This window comes from Lepisosteus platostomus, chromosome 14, assembly GCF_059453375.1.
Source record: "Lepisosteus platostomus isolate fLepPlt1 chromosome 14, fLepPlt1.hap1, whole genome shotgun sequence".
NCBI classification, from domain to species: Eukaryota; Metazoa; Chordata; class Actinopteri; order Semionotiformes; family Lepisosteidae; genus Lepisosteus; species Lepisosteus platostomus.
Window position 1 is genome coordinate 26,133,428 of NC_142624.1, and position 14,915 is coordinate 26,148,342.

A 14,915-nucleotide genomic window follows, 5' to 3' on the forward strand; every position below is an offset into this window, starting at 1 on the left:
TTGATGTTAAATGTTTGGAAAATAAAAGAACTGGTCATTGATTTTAGGTAAAATGCAACACTCCTCCAACCTACTGTAATTTGCTACACTCCAATAAATTGTAAGTAACTACAAGTACTTGGGATATAGACAAAAGACTGTGATGGGTCAAATGGTATGACACCATATATAAAAAACACCAGAAGAAACCCTTTTAACTTATTAACTATATTAACACTAAATCACAAGTAATTTAATCTATAAGTAATTTCTTGAAAGTGTGTTAACTTGTACTGTCACACTTTTTGGTTTGGCAACATCAGTACTGTTAATTCTAATAGTGAAAGTAAGGGTTGGTGAGATGGAGTGTGCCTCTCAAATCCTGCATTTCGAATTTGCACTATATCGGGGAGATGCCTCCGTCTCCCCAGATGTTAAGGTACTGTAGCAGACTCCTGAAATTTTTCATCCCTGCTGAAATCTCTCTCTCAAAAGAAAAGAAGTCTGTTTTCTCCTGTAACAATAGTGTACCATCTTCTCTGTTGGTATGTTTCTCTTCTTCATTTATTGCTGTATCGGACTGTGTTGTAAAATAAATTTTTTTCCACAATAAAGTTTGAATAAAGCCATGGGACCTTCTTGATAATCTATTGCAGGTAGCAGGACATCAGTAGCTGTGCATTAGTAAAACACACAAGCTACAGAAGGTAATATTTAAATATTAACGAGGAGTGTTTTGGTTACAAATTCATGGAGGCATGCCATTAAAGGTCAAAGACCTACGCAATACTGCAACCAGACATACAGTTGTTAATTTCTGGAAAATACATTTCATATATTTGAAGGCCGAAGCTTAACTTACCAAATTTAAAGAGTTTACCTCCCCTCGAGGAGTGCAGTCTATTCTCTTTGTACCGGTAGCGCTAACTTTCATCAAGTATAACAACCATTTATGATTTGCTGCCTCTTTTGGCCACTGAACATTCAGAGAAGCACTGCCAAATGATTTCAGCGGCTTTCCCAAATTGATCACCTGTTAAAGAACAAAAAAAAAGGTTTCACGGATGTCTGACAACAGCAACAACAAAACAGTTTCTGCTTCTCACATGCAAGACAGTATGGTTACAACATTACCCAGTTCAAATAAAGATTCACCTTATTCACAAAAAGCATCACGCTAATTTTAGTGAAAGGAAGAGCAGAAGAGCTTCACGTATCCATAGAACATTAATATGAACTATATAATTAAAAAATAAGGACATTGGGAATACAGATTTGAATCAGTCCAATTCATAAGTACTGAGGTGTGGAATTCGCTGTTATGTCTCAGTTTCTCAGATGATGCAATATAAGAAGAATATAATATAAGACTATAAGAAGAAAACCAGGATATAGCTATAGTACTATAGGACTATAGCCTGTAGCTCCATTACGTAACTGCAGCACAAAAACCAAGAAACAAATTCAAGCCACATGAACATGAATCCATGAAGGAACTGTCCATCCACAGCCTCGGCATTTCATATTGAATCTCAAGCTAATTAAAAATCATTTAACAGCCTAATGGAGGGCAATTCTGTTGTGATTTACATTGCATCTTCAAGAACGCCTATACTGTATATGAAGATGGGTGCATTAGAATTTCTACATCTAAGAGCCACTTGAGACTTCATCACCTTGAGCTCTTGCTAAAGTCACCACAGAATTAATGAGGGGCAGAATGGGGCATACTTTGAGAGATACATGCTAAAGATGTGAATTAGATTAAATACTTACCCTGAATTCATAATCAACTAAACTCCCAATATCATCTTCCTTCCTCATGGCACTCTCTCCTTTCACAGTTCCTCCAAAGTAAACCTGGGAAGGCCGTGCCACACTAGTGGATAAAGTATAGGTCTTCTTAAAACAAGTACTTCATGAACCATCTGGCAAATCATTCAGTACAGGTGAACTGGTTTGGACCAGTGATTCAACATAGGAACTTAACAGAAAGAGCTGGAATTCATACCCACTGTCCTGTGATCATACAGAGTATGAAAAATTAAGTAGAATAACAAGTCTTATGTATTGTAGTCATTAAATAGTCCTGTATTGTTCTTTTGTACCATTAAATTTCACTATGCTTCAAAGACTTGCCAGCCAGAATCTGCTAAACTCCAATGCAATGCAGTGGAAATGCAAGATTGAATTGCATTCAATTCACTAGACCACCAAACCTGTTTGTATGGCTGTTTGCGCTCAGCCATACCTGAGTACAAACATTTAAAAGGAGGAACTAGAAGTCAATATAGTTTTAAGAAGTTCATAGAATCGGCGGGGAATGGAGCTTACCCAGAGACTGACAGGAGCAATGCTATTAATACTTTAGCATTTGCTTTTAGTTTAGGCAGGTTCTTCTGTTCACTTGCCCTGCAGGGTAAAGGACAGAATTATGTAATTTTAGTATAGATATAGTATGTCTTGTGTTCTACATCACCTTAACCTGCTCCTACGAAACATAATACTGTCCACACTGATTGTATTTTTTAAAAATAAACTACTGCATAATCGCATAATTCATTGAAGAAATTCCATTAATTCCATTCCAGTGTAGGTGTGAACAAAAAAAAATCTTTCTGGGAAATGGGAAATTTCTTTCTGGGAATCAGAACTAAAGGTAAGTTGTATGAAATTTATTTTGCAGTGTCAGTCCAAAGGCTAAAGTCGGCAAAAAACGTCTACAATAAGAAACAGAAGAAAGGAGATGATTAAACAACTTACGTTTCAAGCTGAAGGTCAATTTCAACTTGTGTGGTGTCCAAAGTAATACCCGAAGTGCTCAGAATTATGTAGAAAGTGACCTGAAAATATTTGCAGCATTTAACACAGAAAGATTAAACTACAGACAGTATATACACAATGCTCTCCCTAACAAACAATGGACATCTCCCATGTACAATTTTAGCATTGCACAGTACAATACAATCATCAATATTATTTCATGTTGCCCCTTTTCCTGAAAATGCTATTCTTGTATTGCTCTCAGATAGTAATCAGGGCTGAAATGCAGAGAATGCTTACAGAAATAGAAGGGAATAAAGTTTCAAGTTTTAAGGTTTGTGTTTACTACATGTGCATTTGGTTTATTATAAATGTCCTTGCCCCCCCCCAAAAAAAAACAATGCCATTAAAACTCACTTCTGATTTGCTTTTGAATGGATTTCCCAGGTCACAGTCTGCACGAGATCCATTTTGATTGGCTGTGCAGGTCACTTGCTTGTCCTGTAAGAAAAAAGGCAGTTTTTGCACTGCTGGAAAAGACACGCTCAGCAGCAGGTCGGTTATTACACTGAGCTTCAAGGGTTAAAGACTTCACTCACTGAAGGCGCATTCAGAGTCCGTGCAGCGGAGTAGGACAGTGTGTCAGGAAGCAGGGCCACAAGCTTGGCTTCATAGGCATCATCCCCATCTCTGTCACGTGAAGGCATGTTAGTCACCGTTACCTCCAGAGCAATATCTTCCTGATTACTGAGAGATATCACTGGGACCCCATTCTCCCTGGAAATAAAAAAGAAACGGATTGTTGTTTTTGCAAGTAGCCTCTTCTGGGCAACACGATCTTCAGGAGTCCCAGGTGAAACGAGATGGTAGTGAGGCAGCGAGCAGGAAACAAGAGAGAGAAAGGCACAGGCAGGCTGGAAGTTAGGTAAAGGCTGCAACAACGCTGGGTGAAGGCTGTCTGTGGAAACAGGCAGGGAGACTAACGGGGAAGGCGCTGCCAGGAAAATCAGGCAGCCGGGTTGCTGGTTTGAGTATTTAAGGCGCAAGTAAGCCGTAGCTTTCCAGTGATTCGAGCTCAATGTCTGAGCGGCAATCTAGTGGGGAATGGTACACTTAATCGGATGATTGACCTGTGGATTGACTGCGAAACCGAAACGCATTCAGTCTAACGGAGAGGCGGCCCGGCCTTGTTCACACGGGTCTGGGGGAAGGCGGTGCCCCTGTCCAAATGCTCTGGTCAACGCAGGACGCGAGCTGCACCCAGCCCAGGCATAACACATCAAATACCACAGTGCAACATTACATATTATACACCACAAGAAATAATGCATGTAAATGAGGTATTTTGCTAACATTAAAGGGAATATCATTAGCATTGTGAATACAACAGAAAATCTTGCATGTGTACCATACCACACTGTATGTCATATACTGTATATACATAACATACTTGTACGCTACAAGAAGATACATCTGGTAAACACTTACACAGGTAGTGGGTGAAATACATCGCGATTATGCTCTCTAGAACAGAATTTATACTTGAAATCCAAGTTACTCTGGCAGATATTATCCGTCCCACAGCCTTCCTTCACAAAGTTAACCTGAAACACAGTAGTTATGTCATTATTTCTGTTTGACATAATTTGTTTCCATTTTAATTTTGCTTAGAAGCCCCGTGAAGATCAAGATCTTTCTCAAAGACAAAACAGCAGGGTAAGGTGGTGTCAGAAAACGCTCTTCGGTGGTAAACAGATTGTCTGACGTCCTGCTTGGACTTTGTTTGATAGAACCTTCTACAACACAGCAGCAAATCCAATGATACTGGGTGATGAGTTAAATGAATTAAATGGGAGATGAATTTCTAAACCAGAAGACTGCCACCTTCCAGTCCAGCAACACCTCTTCTAGAAGAAAGCTTCTATTTTCCACAGAGTTGCTAACCTCACCCTCTACACTGGGTGCAAGGGGAAACAGACCATCCAGTGGAAATGCATGCAAACTACACACAGACAGGAACCATGCTAGTGTCCTGCCCTCCTTTCCTTAGTATGAATGAAAGGTCTGGATTTAATTGACTGTCATCATTGTGTATATCAAACTTTGATGAAATGCAGCCTGGAGTCTTTTATCACAAACAAGTAGGTTGGTTATCCCATTTGCCTAAAGCAACTCAATTGTAAATAGCTGGAACAACATACCTCTGAACGAGTTGGCAGTTCCGAACTTAGGACAGGAACCAGCTCTGCGAGAGTGCTTTGTCTTTTTCTCCGTTTGGCATTTTTGATTGCGACTGAAACCGCTATTGGAATGCCTCTCAGCTTGTCTGTTGTATCCTTGGGAAAAAAAGAAGATTTCATCACAAAATTCAAATATGACCAGCGGGAATATTATAACCTTACTTCAAGTCAGCAAAAGGAAACAGTAATACAGTAGTTAAATTCATTCAACTGGAAGTGGCTCAACGTCACTAAAAAAAGGGTAAAATGGGCTGTACCTGCAGCTTTCCTTCTGCTTGAATACACTTCTTCTGATTCTGCCCTCTTAGCTCTAGAGTTCCACTATACTGGTTGTCAGGATCCGTTGCCTTCCTTTCTGAAAATGATACTCTCGGTTGCAGATTAATTTTTCTTCTGTCTGAATCCGCCTCAAATGTAAAGTCCATAGCTGTCAGGGAAAAAAATAACACTGTCATGTTTCCACAGGCAGCTGGTTCAACTTAAAATCTAACCTATAAAATGAAGAACATACTCACTCAATCGAGGGTTGTAGTCTTTTGGATTTGCTGTATATTCAAAACAGGCTTTAACTGTTAAGCTGAAAGAAAATAAAAAAGGATTGAGTTTGTAACAATACAGAATGTCTCCAATGAAAATGAAGATAAAACCCTTGATATAATTTTCAAAGCTGCGCGATCCAAGAAAAAAAACGTTTTCCCTCGCTTTTTATTGGTAAATGCAGTGGTTTAAAATGACAAAGCTATTAAAATTTAAAATATGAAAGAGAGAAGTACATGTCTTTATTACTTAACAAAAGCTCAACACAAGTTTCAGATTCAACACTGAACAAAATGCTTGTGCAGAAGATACTGTAGTTGCACGAGTCTAAGCCTTCTAAAATTACATTTTAGTCATTATATTCTATTGTTTACTTTTTCTTCTGCCTGCCTGTAATGTCTTATTGCTGTGTTTGTCTACCACATCATCTTAAAAAGATTAAGACATCATCCTGGTCACACAACATGAGATTTTACTTTGAAGCATTTGTTACTGAAAACAGTGTTGTTAAACACAGTCTAATTGGTGCCCTTAATTAAAGTGTGAAAGAAATAAACACTCAAGAGGTTTCTAGATAGTTTTAATCATCCTAAAAACATCTGGCCATTCATTAGGATATTACTATGGATAAAATGCTCACATAAAGGCAAGAGTACACCCATAATTAACTTGACCATAGTGTTGTATAATTTGATTATTTATTGAAACAGATTATAAATCAGGAACCCTCAGGATTTTCAGTGGTAATAACAGTCTATAAACTAGCTTTTTTCAAAGATAAGAGAGACTGCAGGACTTCCACTGTACTAAAATGTCTTACCAAAAGCCTTTTCCATCAAGACACGGCGCAGGTTTTTTTAGGTCAATGTCCTTAGGCGTTATAGTAATTTCCTTTACAATGTTTACAACCGGCTTTGACCTAAAATTTAGGGAAATAAAGAAAAACTTTGATAACTCATCTTCACTTGAAAAATGTACATTAGTTATTATCAAAAAATGCATCAAATTACCTGTACACAAATACAGAATCTGAGAGAGAGCCAATGGCAATATCAGGATAGGAATTCCTATCTAAATCCATGTTCCCAGCCAAGGAATATCCAAATAATTTGATATTATGGTCTCTTCCCTCTAGGACCTAAAACCAAAGAAAACCTATATATTACAAAACGTGCGTATATAGAAATGCTCACACAAACCGCCAGTTTTAACGGAGAAGAATGTAAAGAAGAAAAAAAGAGACGTTATCAGATATGAGAGAACTAAAAATATTTAGTCAGTCTAAAATCCTGCAACAAAAGTTAAGACTATAGTGAAGCACTATTTGTCATTTGTGCTGTGTACTAATGAAATTCGCCTTTCAGATCAAAAGATTGCTAAGAGTTTACAATTAAGAGAATTTCAGCTTTTGTTTCTGGGTGTTACTTTGCATACATGTTTAGCCATATGAGAAAAATGTTATTTTTGTGTGTTCAGTGTACAGTTGAGCTTAATACGGTATTTAAAAAAGGGATGTGCTTGGCACCCCCTTGGTGTAAGTGGAGAAACTATCCTAGGTACCATTATGTAGCAGACATATTAGTCACCTAGCAACAACTCTCTACAGCTGACTGAATGAAAAATACCCAAGAACCACCTCACTACCAAAGTGAGACATTTTGAAAACAAACCTGGGCTGGCTTGGTGGTGATACCACTCTTCGATCCGTGGTAAATATAAACCTTCCCTGAACCTGCGTCATCGTAAGGCGCACCAACAGCAATATCTGGGGAAAAGATCCAGCAATTCAGATTATCATGAAAGCTGATGCTTTTTCCAATATTTCCCCACTTGCAGAGGCTGGTCAGAAAGGACCGAAGTGATGTTTATGCTGAAAGACAAGGACTGGAGATGAAAACCCACCCTGAAACCCATCCAAGTTAATATCTCCGATGTTTTCAACTGCCAGCCCAAACATGGAATCTTTGGTTCCGTTGAGTTGAATGGGTGTGATTTGGTCCCATTTGCCATTCTTGTTGATGTAAACGTACACTGCTCCACCAGTTTCACCATCTTTGACAAAATACTGTGGGGCACCTACAACAATATCTTGCCAGCTAAAAAAACAGAACACCAAGCATTACACAAAAAAAAAAATAAAGCATTGCACAATGAGATAATTCAATAGGAATAGACAACTTTAACGGTTTAAAGGTCACTCATGGACAAAGGATTTCATCAAAACTTCCAGAAAATCCAGGCTGGCTCCTCCAGCTGACATTTCACTAAGAGGTTGACAAAATAAGGAATTCATAATGAGGTTTGCGATAATGGATTCCAAATCTTTATCTTAGTGGACATCACCCTCAAGGTTTGGTATTAATCAGATTATATTATGCATGGCCTTAGCTACATCCTAATTAAAAGAGTGCCAGTGGAACAGAAATACTTGTCAGAATGCAATCAATTCAGTAGCAACCAAGAATAAAAACAGAATCACACAACATACCCATCTGAATTAAGGTCAACCACGGCTACATCGTAGCCAAAGGACGATGCCAAGCCTGGGCCTTCTAGAACAAATTCTTTATTCAGGACCCTAGATTCGGTCCCGCCGGTCTTCAGCAAGACAACAGCTCCACTGTGTTTGGCTCTTGGTGCGCCAGACACAATTGTCAGTTGACCCTTTTGGATAAGGTTGTGTCCAGAGTCCAGAGAGAATCCTACAAACGTCAAGAGAAACAAATCAAACTCAATCCTGGGTGTGGCACTACCAGTGTGATGAAATGTAAAGATGAGGCCTTAAGTACTATTCTACATAAATAAAACTACACCTAACAAACTAATACCTCCCACCTCCTTAATTGAAATTTAAACAGGTTAGGCTCTTTTTTCAGATGATATTTTCACAACCCCCACAACCCACATCCCCAGATGTAGAGGGATGGATCCAAGACAGTCTATGACTCATGCACAAAATCTTTTCCCTTTAATAGGCAATGAATACATACAGGAAACAAACATACACAAAGTGCAGATCATACATACAGAGGTATTGTGCATGCAACACACCTTGATGGGGATTATATTATAAAAATAATAATTTATAATATTTATAATTTATAATTATAATTATAATCCGCTCTGTTTATTTTAATTGATGGGAATACATCACAAAAAGTGTCAGGCAATGAAACCAATGGATAGCCCATGGTAAATAAAGGCATGCAGATCTGCATTCGAATGGAAATTATACACATGGCGATGCTGTGGCACTGAAAACCAGATGTAAAGACAATGGGCTGGAGAGCACAATTTAGTCACTGTAGATGTCACAAACCTAAGTAGCTATTGGCCATCACATCTACAGCTTTTCCCACGTTTACCTGTGAAGGAAGTGACTTATACACAAACTGATCAGGATCAGCAGCAGACAAAGCCGTCATAAAAAGCACACCTGAACACACAAAATAACATTTTTTTTTCCCTTGAAGATTAAAAAAGGCACAAGGGAGGGAGAACAGTTGTACGTCTTCGACGCACGCACTCAAAAACCCGAAATGGGTCAAAATCAAACTATGCTGGGTAAATCTCCAGGTTCAGTGCACAAACATGCCTGACAATCAGTTTCAAAACCCTGCCCCCTGCAGTCAACCCCCTGCTTTTCATTCATACTACCCACCTAAGTAACTGTTATCTGGTACAGGCACAAGGTTTGCATCAAACTGAGTTTCATCACCGACTTCATATGGGCCATCTTCATATATCCCCAGGTCCACCAGAGTACTGTTCTTTTGCTCTACTCGTACAATCCCTGGAGTGATGGAGGTGACGGATCATGTGTTGAAGATGGCAGTTGGAGAAAACATGAGTTCAAGAAAAAAAAAGTGGATGAGAAGCCCTTAGAAATAAACCTAAATGTGTGGAAAATCAAAAGGAGGTAAATGTGAACTATTCCTTTGAAGATTCAGTATCAATTGATAAGGCAATTTCAAAAGGGAAATGACACTGAAACTGATTAGCTATGCCAAAAAAAAAACAAAGGGAAAGATGAAAACGGTCCTTGAAAGATTATGTGGGGTTACTACAATACTGCTCGCAACCTCTAGAGGTCAGCAAAGTCCAACATAAAAAAATGAAATGACAATGAAGTGGTCGTCGTGCTGCACAACATTTTTAAAGGTTGTGATGGTTGATTGATATTGTGTTGTTATTAATGCTCCGATTTGTACACTTTATGATTTCAAATTCCGATATGATATTCTAACTCAAAACAGGCAAATTTTGGGTGTGATTCTCCTTTCCTTTCTTTCATAACAAGTGTATTCCTTCAGTAAGACATAATGTGGCGCTCCTACCCTTCCAGTTGTAGGCGCCAGGTGCACCAAATACAACATAGTGATAATCCTTTGTGAAGGTCGCAGACAAGCCTTGCTGGCAGGAGCCAAATCTCTCGTGGCCTCGTGTTCGGCCCTCACAGAACTTCCAGTTGCCCCCGTCCTCCTCTGAACCTTCATTGATTTGGAGGTTTTCACTCAGAACGTAGCAGCGGCCAGTAATGTCGCGGGACTCCTGCGCCGAGCCCACAAACATTCGCCTCTGATACCGATGAGCACAGGTCTAGAAATACAGGTCCGTCAAATCACGTCAGTGTTCACCCTCCGCTCGAAGCTATTTTTTTTACTGAATATCTGGCACTGTAACTTAAAATAGCTACTTTAATCTGGAGTTCGCATTGATAGGTACACACAGTATAGTAGGCAAGCTTTAATTTGACACAATATTAGTGACAATTACTTCACTAAGATAAAATGCTTTCGTGTCAAAAAGGCTGCCTAAAAAGTAGACTAGGATGAAACTACCTTCACCAACCAGTGCCTCCTATTTAATCTGATACAGTGAAACATGATACAGTGTGACCATCTTTTGAGCCTACAGGGTCTCGACAGGACTCACCACAATCTTGCCTCCTGGTCCCTGACTTTGGACCGTCACCCCCATCCACTGGTTTTCCTTGCTTTCACTTGATAAATCAGCTACAGGTACAGGTTTCGCAGAAGATTTAAGAAAAAGAAGCAAAAAGTCACACGTGACTCACTGTAAACTCTAGTGCATGCAGACTTGCAGGTGAAATGTGCACGCTCACAATTCATAGCAAATTATTACAGCTTGAATACAAGTCTATCTTGTAATAACAATCTGTTCTAACACAAGACAGTAACAAAATCGATACAACACGGAAGACAAAACAATCTCGATAAGTGAATGACTCTTTTGTGTCATAAGAAAATAGGCTCTTTCTGAGACTCAAAGAGTTTATTCCAGACATAATAACAACATAATTGCTGACTATAAAAGCATGACACCGTTCAGAGGTGAATGTTCTGTAGCTGACTGTTAAAAGTTTTTAGCTGGTTCAAGAGAAGAAAAGGGACCTTCCAAAACACTTTTATAAGTATCCAAAGGACAAAACGAATCTCCCAAACTGGAATTGTCTCCAGTGTGTGAGGCACTGGGGAAGAACAGTGCAATTAAAGCTTTCCTTCATTTAACACAGTGCCATTCATTGACTGTAAGGGGAAAGGCTCACAATATTGGAGTCAAACAGCTGTAACCAAGTATGGTTTTGTCACAGTTCCAACTGTAGGACCTTCCATTGATTAAAAAGTCAATAAGGCAGGGAGCCTGTTACAGTCTGGGCTAATCACAAGCAGTGGTCTGATAAACTGCAACTTCTTCTTTCAGACACGCCCTACTTTATGTGCCAATAACCATCTCTGCAAATAGGGTGTCCACTTCTTCGATTCAATTCTATGATCTTACAGGCATACTTTATTGCAATATCTCCCTTTTCAACTCTCCTAAAAAAGCCCAGGAAACACTTACCTTCATTGTCAAACTCAATACGTTTACAGTCGCCCAGCTGTGGCGAAATCTCACAGCTGTACAAGCCTCCTGTTACGTTGGCTTTCTGATTTTTCAAAGCTTTGGCCCGAGGAGATCCGACAAGCAATCTGCAAAAATAAAACAGAGGAATCATAACATCAATCTGATAACAGGGAAAAAACAATCTGTTGAGATTCGGCATTTCTGAGCTTCTGTCAAAGACAACAGGGAGAACTAAAGTAAGGCAAGAGATTTGTCCGATGTATATTTTGCTTCATATGTATGAGGAATGTAATTGTCCGTCCATTGTTTTTATTTTAGAGAACAGATAAAACCATTTTAAATACAGATGACATTACACAACAATCCTTTTATAATACACATTTACTAATACACATCACACATCAAAATGTAGTCTATTCTTATCTGTTCTCTTAATATTTTACAATTATTTTACTTCTTACCAAACTATATACATTTAAAATAAGGAAGATACACATGTTTGTAATGATTTATGCAGAGGGCAAAAAATATGTAGATACACATACTTAATTCTAGTTTCAGTTATTCTGTATCTCAACAAATTCAGACTTTAAAGGCTTTATGTACTTAACCTACTTCATAAAATTCATTAATTAATTCAATCCAAGCATTCATTGTTGGTAAATCCAGGAGAAGCCACCATCTATCTGTTTTCTAACAGCATTATCCAATACTGGGAGGTGGGAGAGCTGGAGCCTATCCCAGCAAGCAACAGGTTCAAGGTAGGATATGCCCTGGATGGGACCAGTCCACATCAGAGCACATTCTGTATGGACACAAACACACACACTCTCACTTCAGGGCCAGTTTTCCCAGAAGCCAATTAACCTATCAGCATGTTTCCGGACTGTGGGAGGAAACCCACACAAACATGGGGAGAACATACAAACTCCCAGGAATTGAACCACAAGAGCCATTGCTGCAAAAGCAATATTATTACTCATTAAATTCAGATGTGCTCTGTTAAGAATTAGAGACTGGATATGATAGTGGGTTGTTTCATAAATTACTAATCAACACAAAAGAGCTACCCGAAGCAATTGTGAGGAATTTGGTGGCGCCACCTATCTGTAGATGCCTATTAAGAACAAGAAAAAATCGTTCCCTGCTTTCTTTAATATAGGTATTAAAACACAAAACCTGAGGTGTGATATTAGACTAGTGACATTTTATAAAAATACCTTATCCCTTTTTAAATTTAGCAATAGTCAATTTAATTGAGGAAAGAATACTGCTTAGTACTGGATACAATGAAGAACAAATGCCATTCTTAAAAGCAGGGTATCATAAATAAACAGAAATATCCACATCTTACCCAAGGAGGACCAGATCAAATAAATCTGAAATGATCTTCTGAAAACACATATTGTAGCTGACACAAAGACTGCGACAGCTTGTTGTTCCCCTTTAAGTCCAGACAACAGCTATTTAAGTTATAAACTCAAACTGTGAGCAAGAAAACATAACAGACAAGGGTAACTTCCTAGTGGTTTGAACGAGAAGCAAATTAAGCATTTGCTATACAGATGAGTTGTCTTGATCCACAGTATTATTAGATAATGTATGTGTGTGTGCACTGAAAAAGTATTCAGATACGCACGGAGAATTCATACAACGTACACAAAGTACCCTCACAAGTTTGAACAATGAAGTTTAAAAATGAAGCTATTGATGAACTTGTTGAAAGCTTAATTCATTGTGTATTCTGTGTATTATTTACAGGGCTGTCTTGTCAGATGACTTTAACATGAATCATTGCAAGTTCAAAAGCCTTGCATAACCTTATCGAGGAATAAAGAATGAAACACTTTTGCTCTGTGCTAAAACTAAATGGAATTTTACTGCAAATTAAACTGTTTGCCTGCTCTACCCATTAACAAGGGTCCATTTAAGGATGCCAGTGGAATCATTCTAGTCATGTTTTCTCAGTGGCTTCTTCATGGGCTCCTCTGAAGCAAAGAAAAACATTTAATAGGTACCAGGCCTACTGGGAACTTAATTAAATGCTAGGGCATTTAATATTCATTTTTTACAGTCATTTCTAAATACGTATACTTACATAATTTCTTTGGAATCACTTAATGATAGTTATTCAAATTGCATGTCTACTAAATATGATATCATTGAAGTCATTTGATTCTGTAAAATAACAGAGTATCCTCAGAAAACCTTTATGTTTACTAAAAACTCTTATCCTCACCAGGTTACTATAAGTTTACTATATCCTCACCAGGACAGGGAATGCTATAATTTCTTGGAAAACAAAAGGCCCAGAACATTAGGTTTAACGTGAGAAAATGCCACAGTACAAACTGTACCTTTCAATACCATAAACTTAGGTTGCATTACACATGTGCAAGTAAACATGACCTCTCTCTGTTTTTCAAAATATGAGATCATTCAACTGAAAAAAAAATCCTTGCAGCTTCTGTTGTGCAGCTGTGAGGTATCAATAATTTATGTATTGTGTCTGCCACATGCAGACAAAGGCATTTATTTATGATGTACAAAATACACTTAGGCAGACGGTACTGGCGGCACTCAAAAGAATAGATAGGTGGACACAGTACATGAAAAACAAAAACATAAACATGAATGGGTTTTTCTATTAAAGGAGGCAGTTGTCTTGCAGAACTAAATTATTGGTCAGATGACAAACTGCATTGAAAAAAACTCAGTTACTACATTTTCCCCAAAGAAACTATGGAAAGTAAAAGTTTGGACTGTTTTATTACTATTGTTTTACTTTATTACATACTCTTGAGACATCCTTGGGGTTATCATTTATATTTAACGTTTGTGGCATACTGATCTTGGAGAGCTGTGGATTGACTAGTTGGAGGGGCCATCGTGGTGTAGAATTTTGAACACTGATGGCTGAAACAGCTTCAATGCTCCGATTAAGGTTTTGCGGCCAAAACGTAGACTGTGTACGTCTTACTTAATTTCTACTTAGTTATGTTTGGAGGATTTTCTCTTTCAGGCCTCACAATAGTGACATTTATTGAAATACTGAGGACAAAAGTTGTGCATTTTGTTCAATTACTCAGCCCCGAAAAAATTCCTAAGAAAAATAGATGCCATTGTGCAAGACCTGCACGAGTTCTTTAGAATACAAGGTCCTTATCTCAGGTTACGTTCGGCTGCTTCAGCGATATCATTCATTCTGACCCACTGAAGAATTTCGCCACTCAAGCATTTTCCTTTGGCAGGCCCTGCATACAGTTACCACGTGCTGCCCTTCAGAAGCCTGAGGAGACACTGCTGCAATGTTGCGCTGCTGTTTGACTAAGCATTTGGCTGAAAATGAATTTTTGACATGCAAGATAGGTCCCTTGGGTCAAAAATTCCACTGCAACCTGCAGCCTGTTGGACTCAACCACCTCTTCAATTCCTGTCAATCGCTGGGAAAATAGACGATGGAAGCTTTGCAGATCCATTTGTGCTATAAAACTCCCAAACCTCTATAAAATAAAAACGTCCTTCTGT

At 38.5% G+C, this 14,915-nt stretch overlaps 1 protein-coding gene across 2 annotated transcripts in view; it reads right to left on the bottom strand.

Moving 5' to 3' along the window:
- LOC148649095 (integrin alpha-6-like) overlaps nucleotides 1–14,915 on the bottom strand; it is a 33,790-nt gene that overhangs the window by 5,117 nt on the left and 13,758 nt on the right. For both annotated transcript variants that reach the window (XM_088605295.1, XM_088605296.1), the window contains exons 2-20: nucleotides 11,385–11,512; nucleotides 10,455–10,534; nucleotides 9,857–10,118; nucleotides 9,181–9,312; nucleotides 8,008–8,221; nucleotides 7,422–7,615; nucleotides 7,190–7,284; nucleotides 6,530–6,657; nucleotides 6,340–6,438; nucleotides 5,498–5,559; nucleotides 5,240–5,409; nucleotides 4,944–5,078; nucleotides 4,231–4,346; nucleotides 3,342–3,519; nucleotides 3,160–3,243; nucleotides 2,743–2,822; nucleotides 2,314–2,391; nucleotides 1,756–1,858; nucleotides 842–1,012 (exon numbers count right to left, since the gene is read on the bottom strand). In XM_088605295.1, the coding sequence (XP_088461421.1) occupies nucleotides 842–1,012; nucleotides 1,756–1,858; nucleotides 2,314–2,391; nucleotides 2,743–2,822; nucleotides 3,160–3,243; nucleotides 3,342–3,519; nucleotides 4,231–4,346; nucleotides 4,944–5,078; nucleotides 5,240–5,409; nucleotides 5,498–5,559; nucleotides 6,340–6,438; nucleotides 6,530–6,657; nucleotides 7,190–7,284; nucleotides 7,422–7,615; nucleotides 8,008–8,221; nucleotides 9,181–9,312; nucleotides 9,857–10,118; nucleotides 10,455–10,534; nucleotides 11,385–11,512 (2,509 nt within the window). The remainder of the gene's footprint in view (nucleotides 1–841; nucleotides 1,013–1,755; nucleotides 1,859–2,313; nucleotides 2,392–2,742; nucleotides 2,823–3,159; nucleotides 3,244–3,341; nucleotides 3,520–4,230; nucleotides 4,347–4,943; nucleotides 5,079–5,239; nucleotides 5,410–5,497; nucleotides 5,560–6,339; nucleotides 6,439–6,529; nucleotides 6,658–7,189; nucleotides 7,285–7,421; nucleotides 7,616–8,007; nucleotides 8,222–9,180; nucleotides 9,313–9,856; nucleotides 10,119–10,454; nucleotides 10,535–11,384; nucleotides 11,513–14,915) is intronic.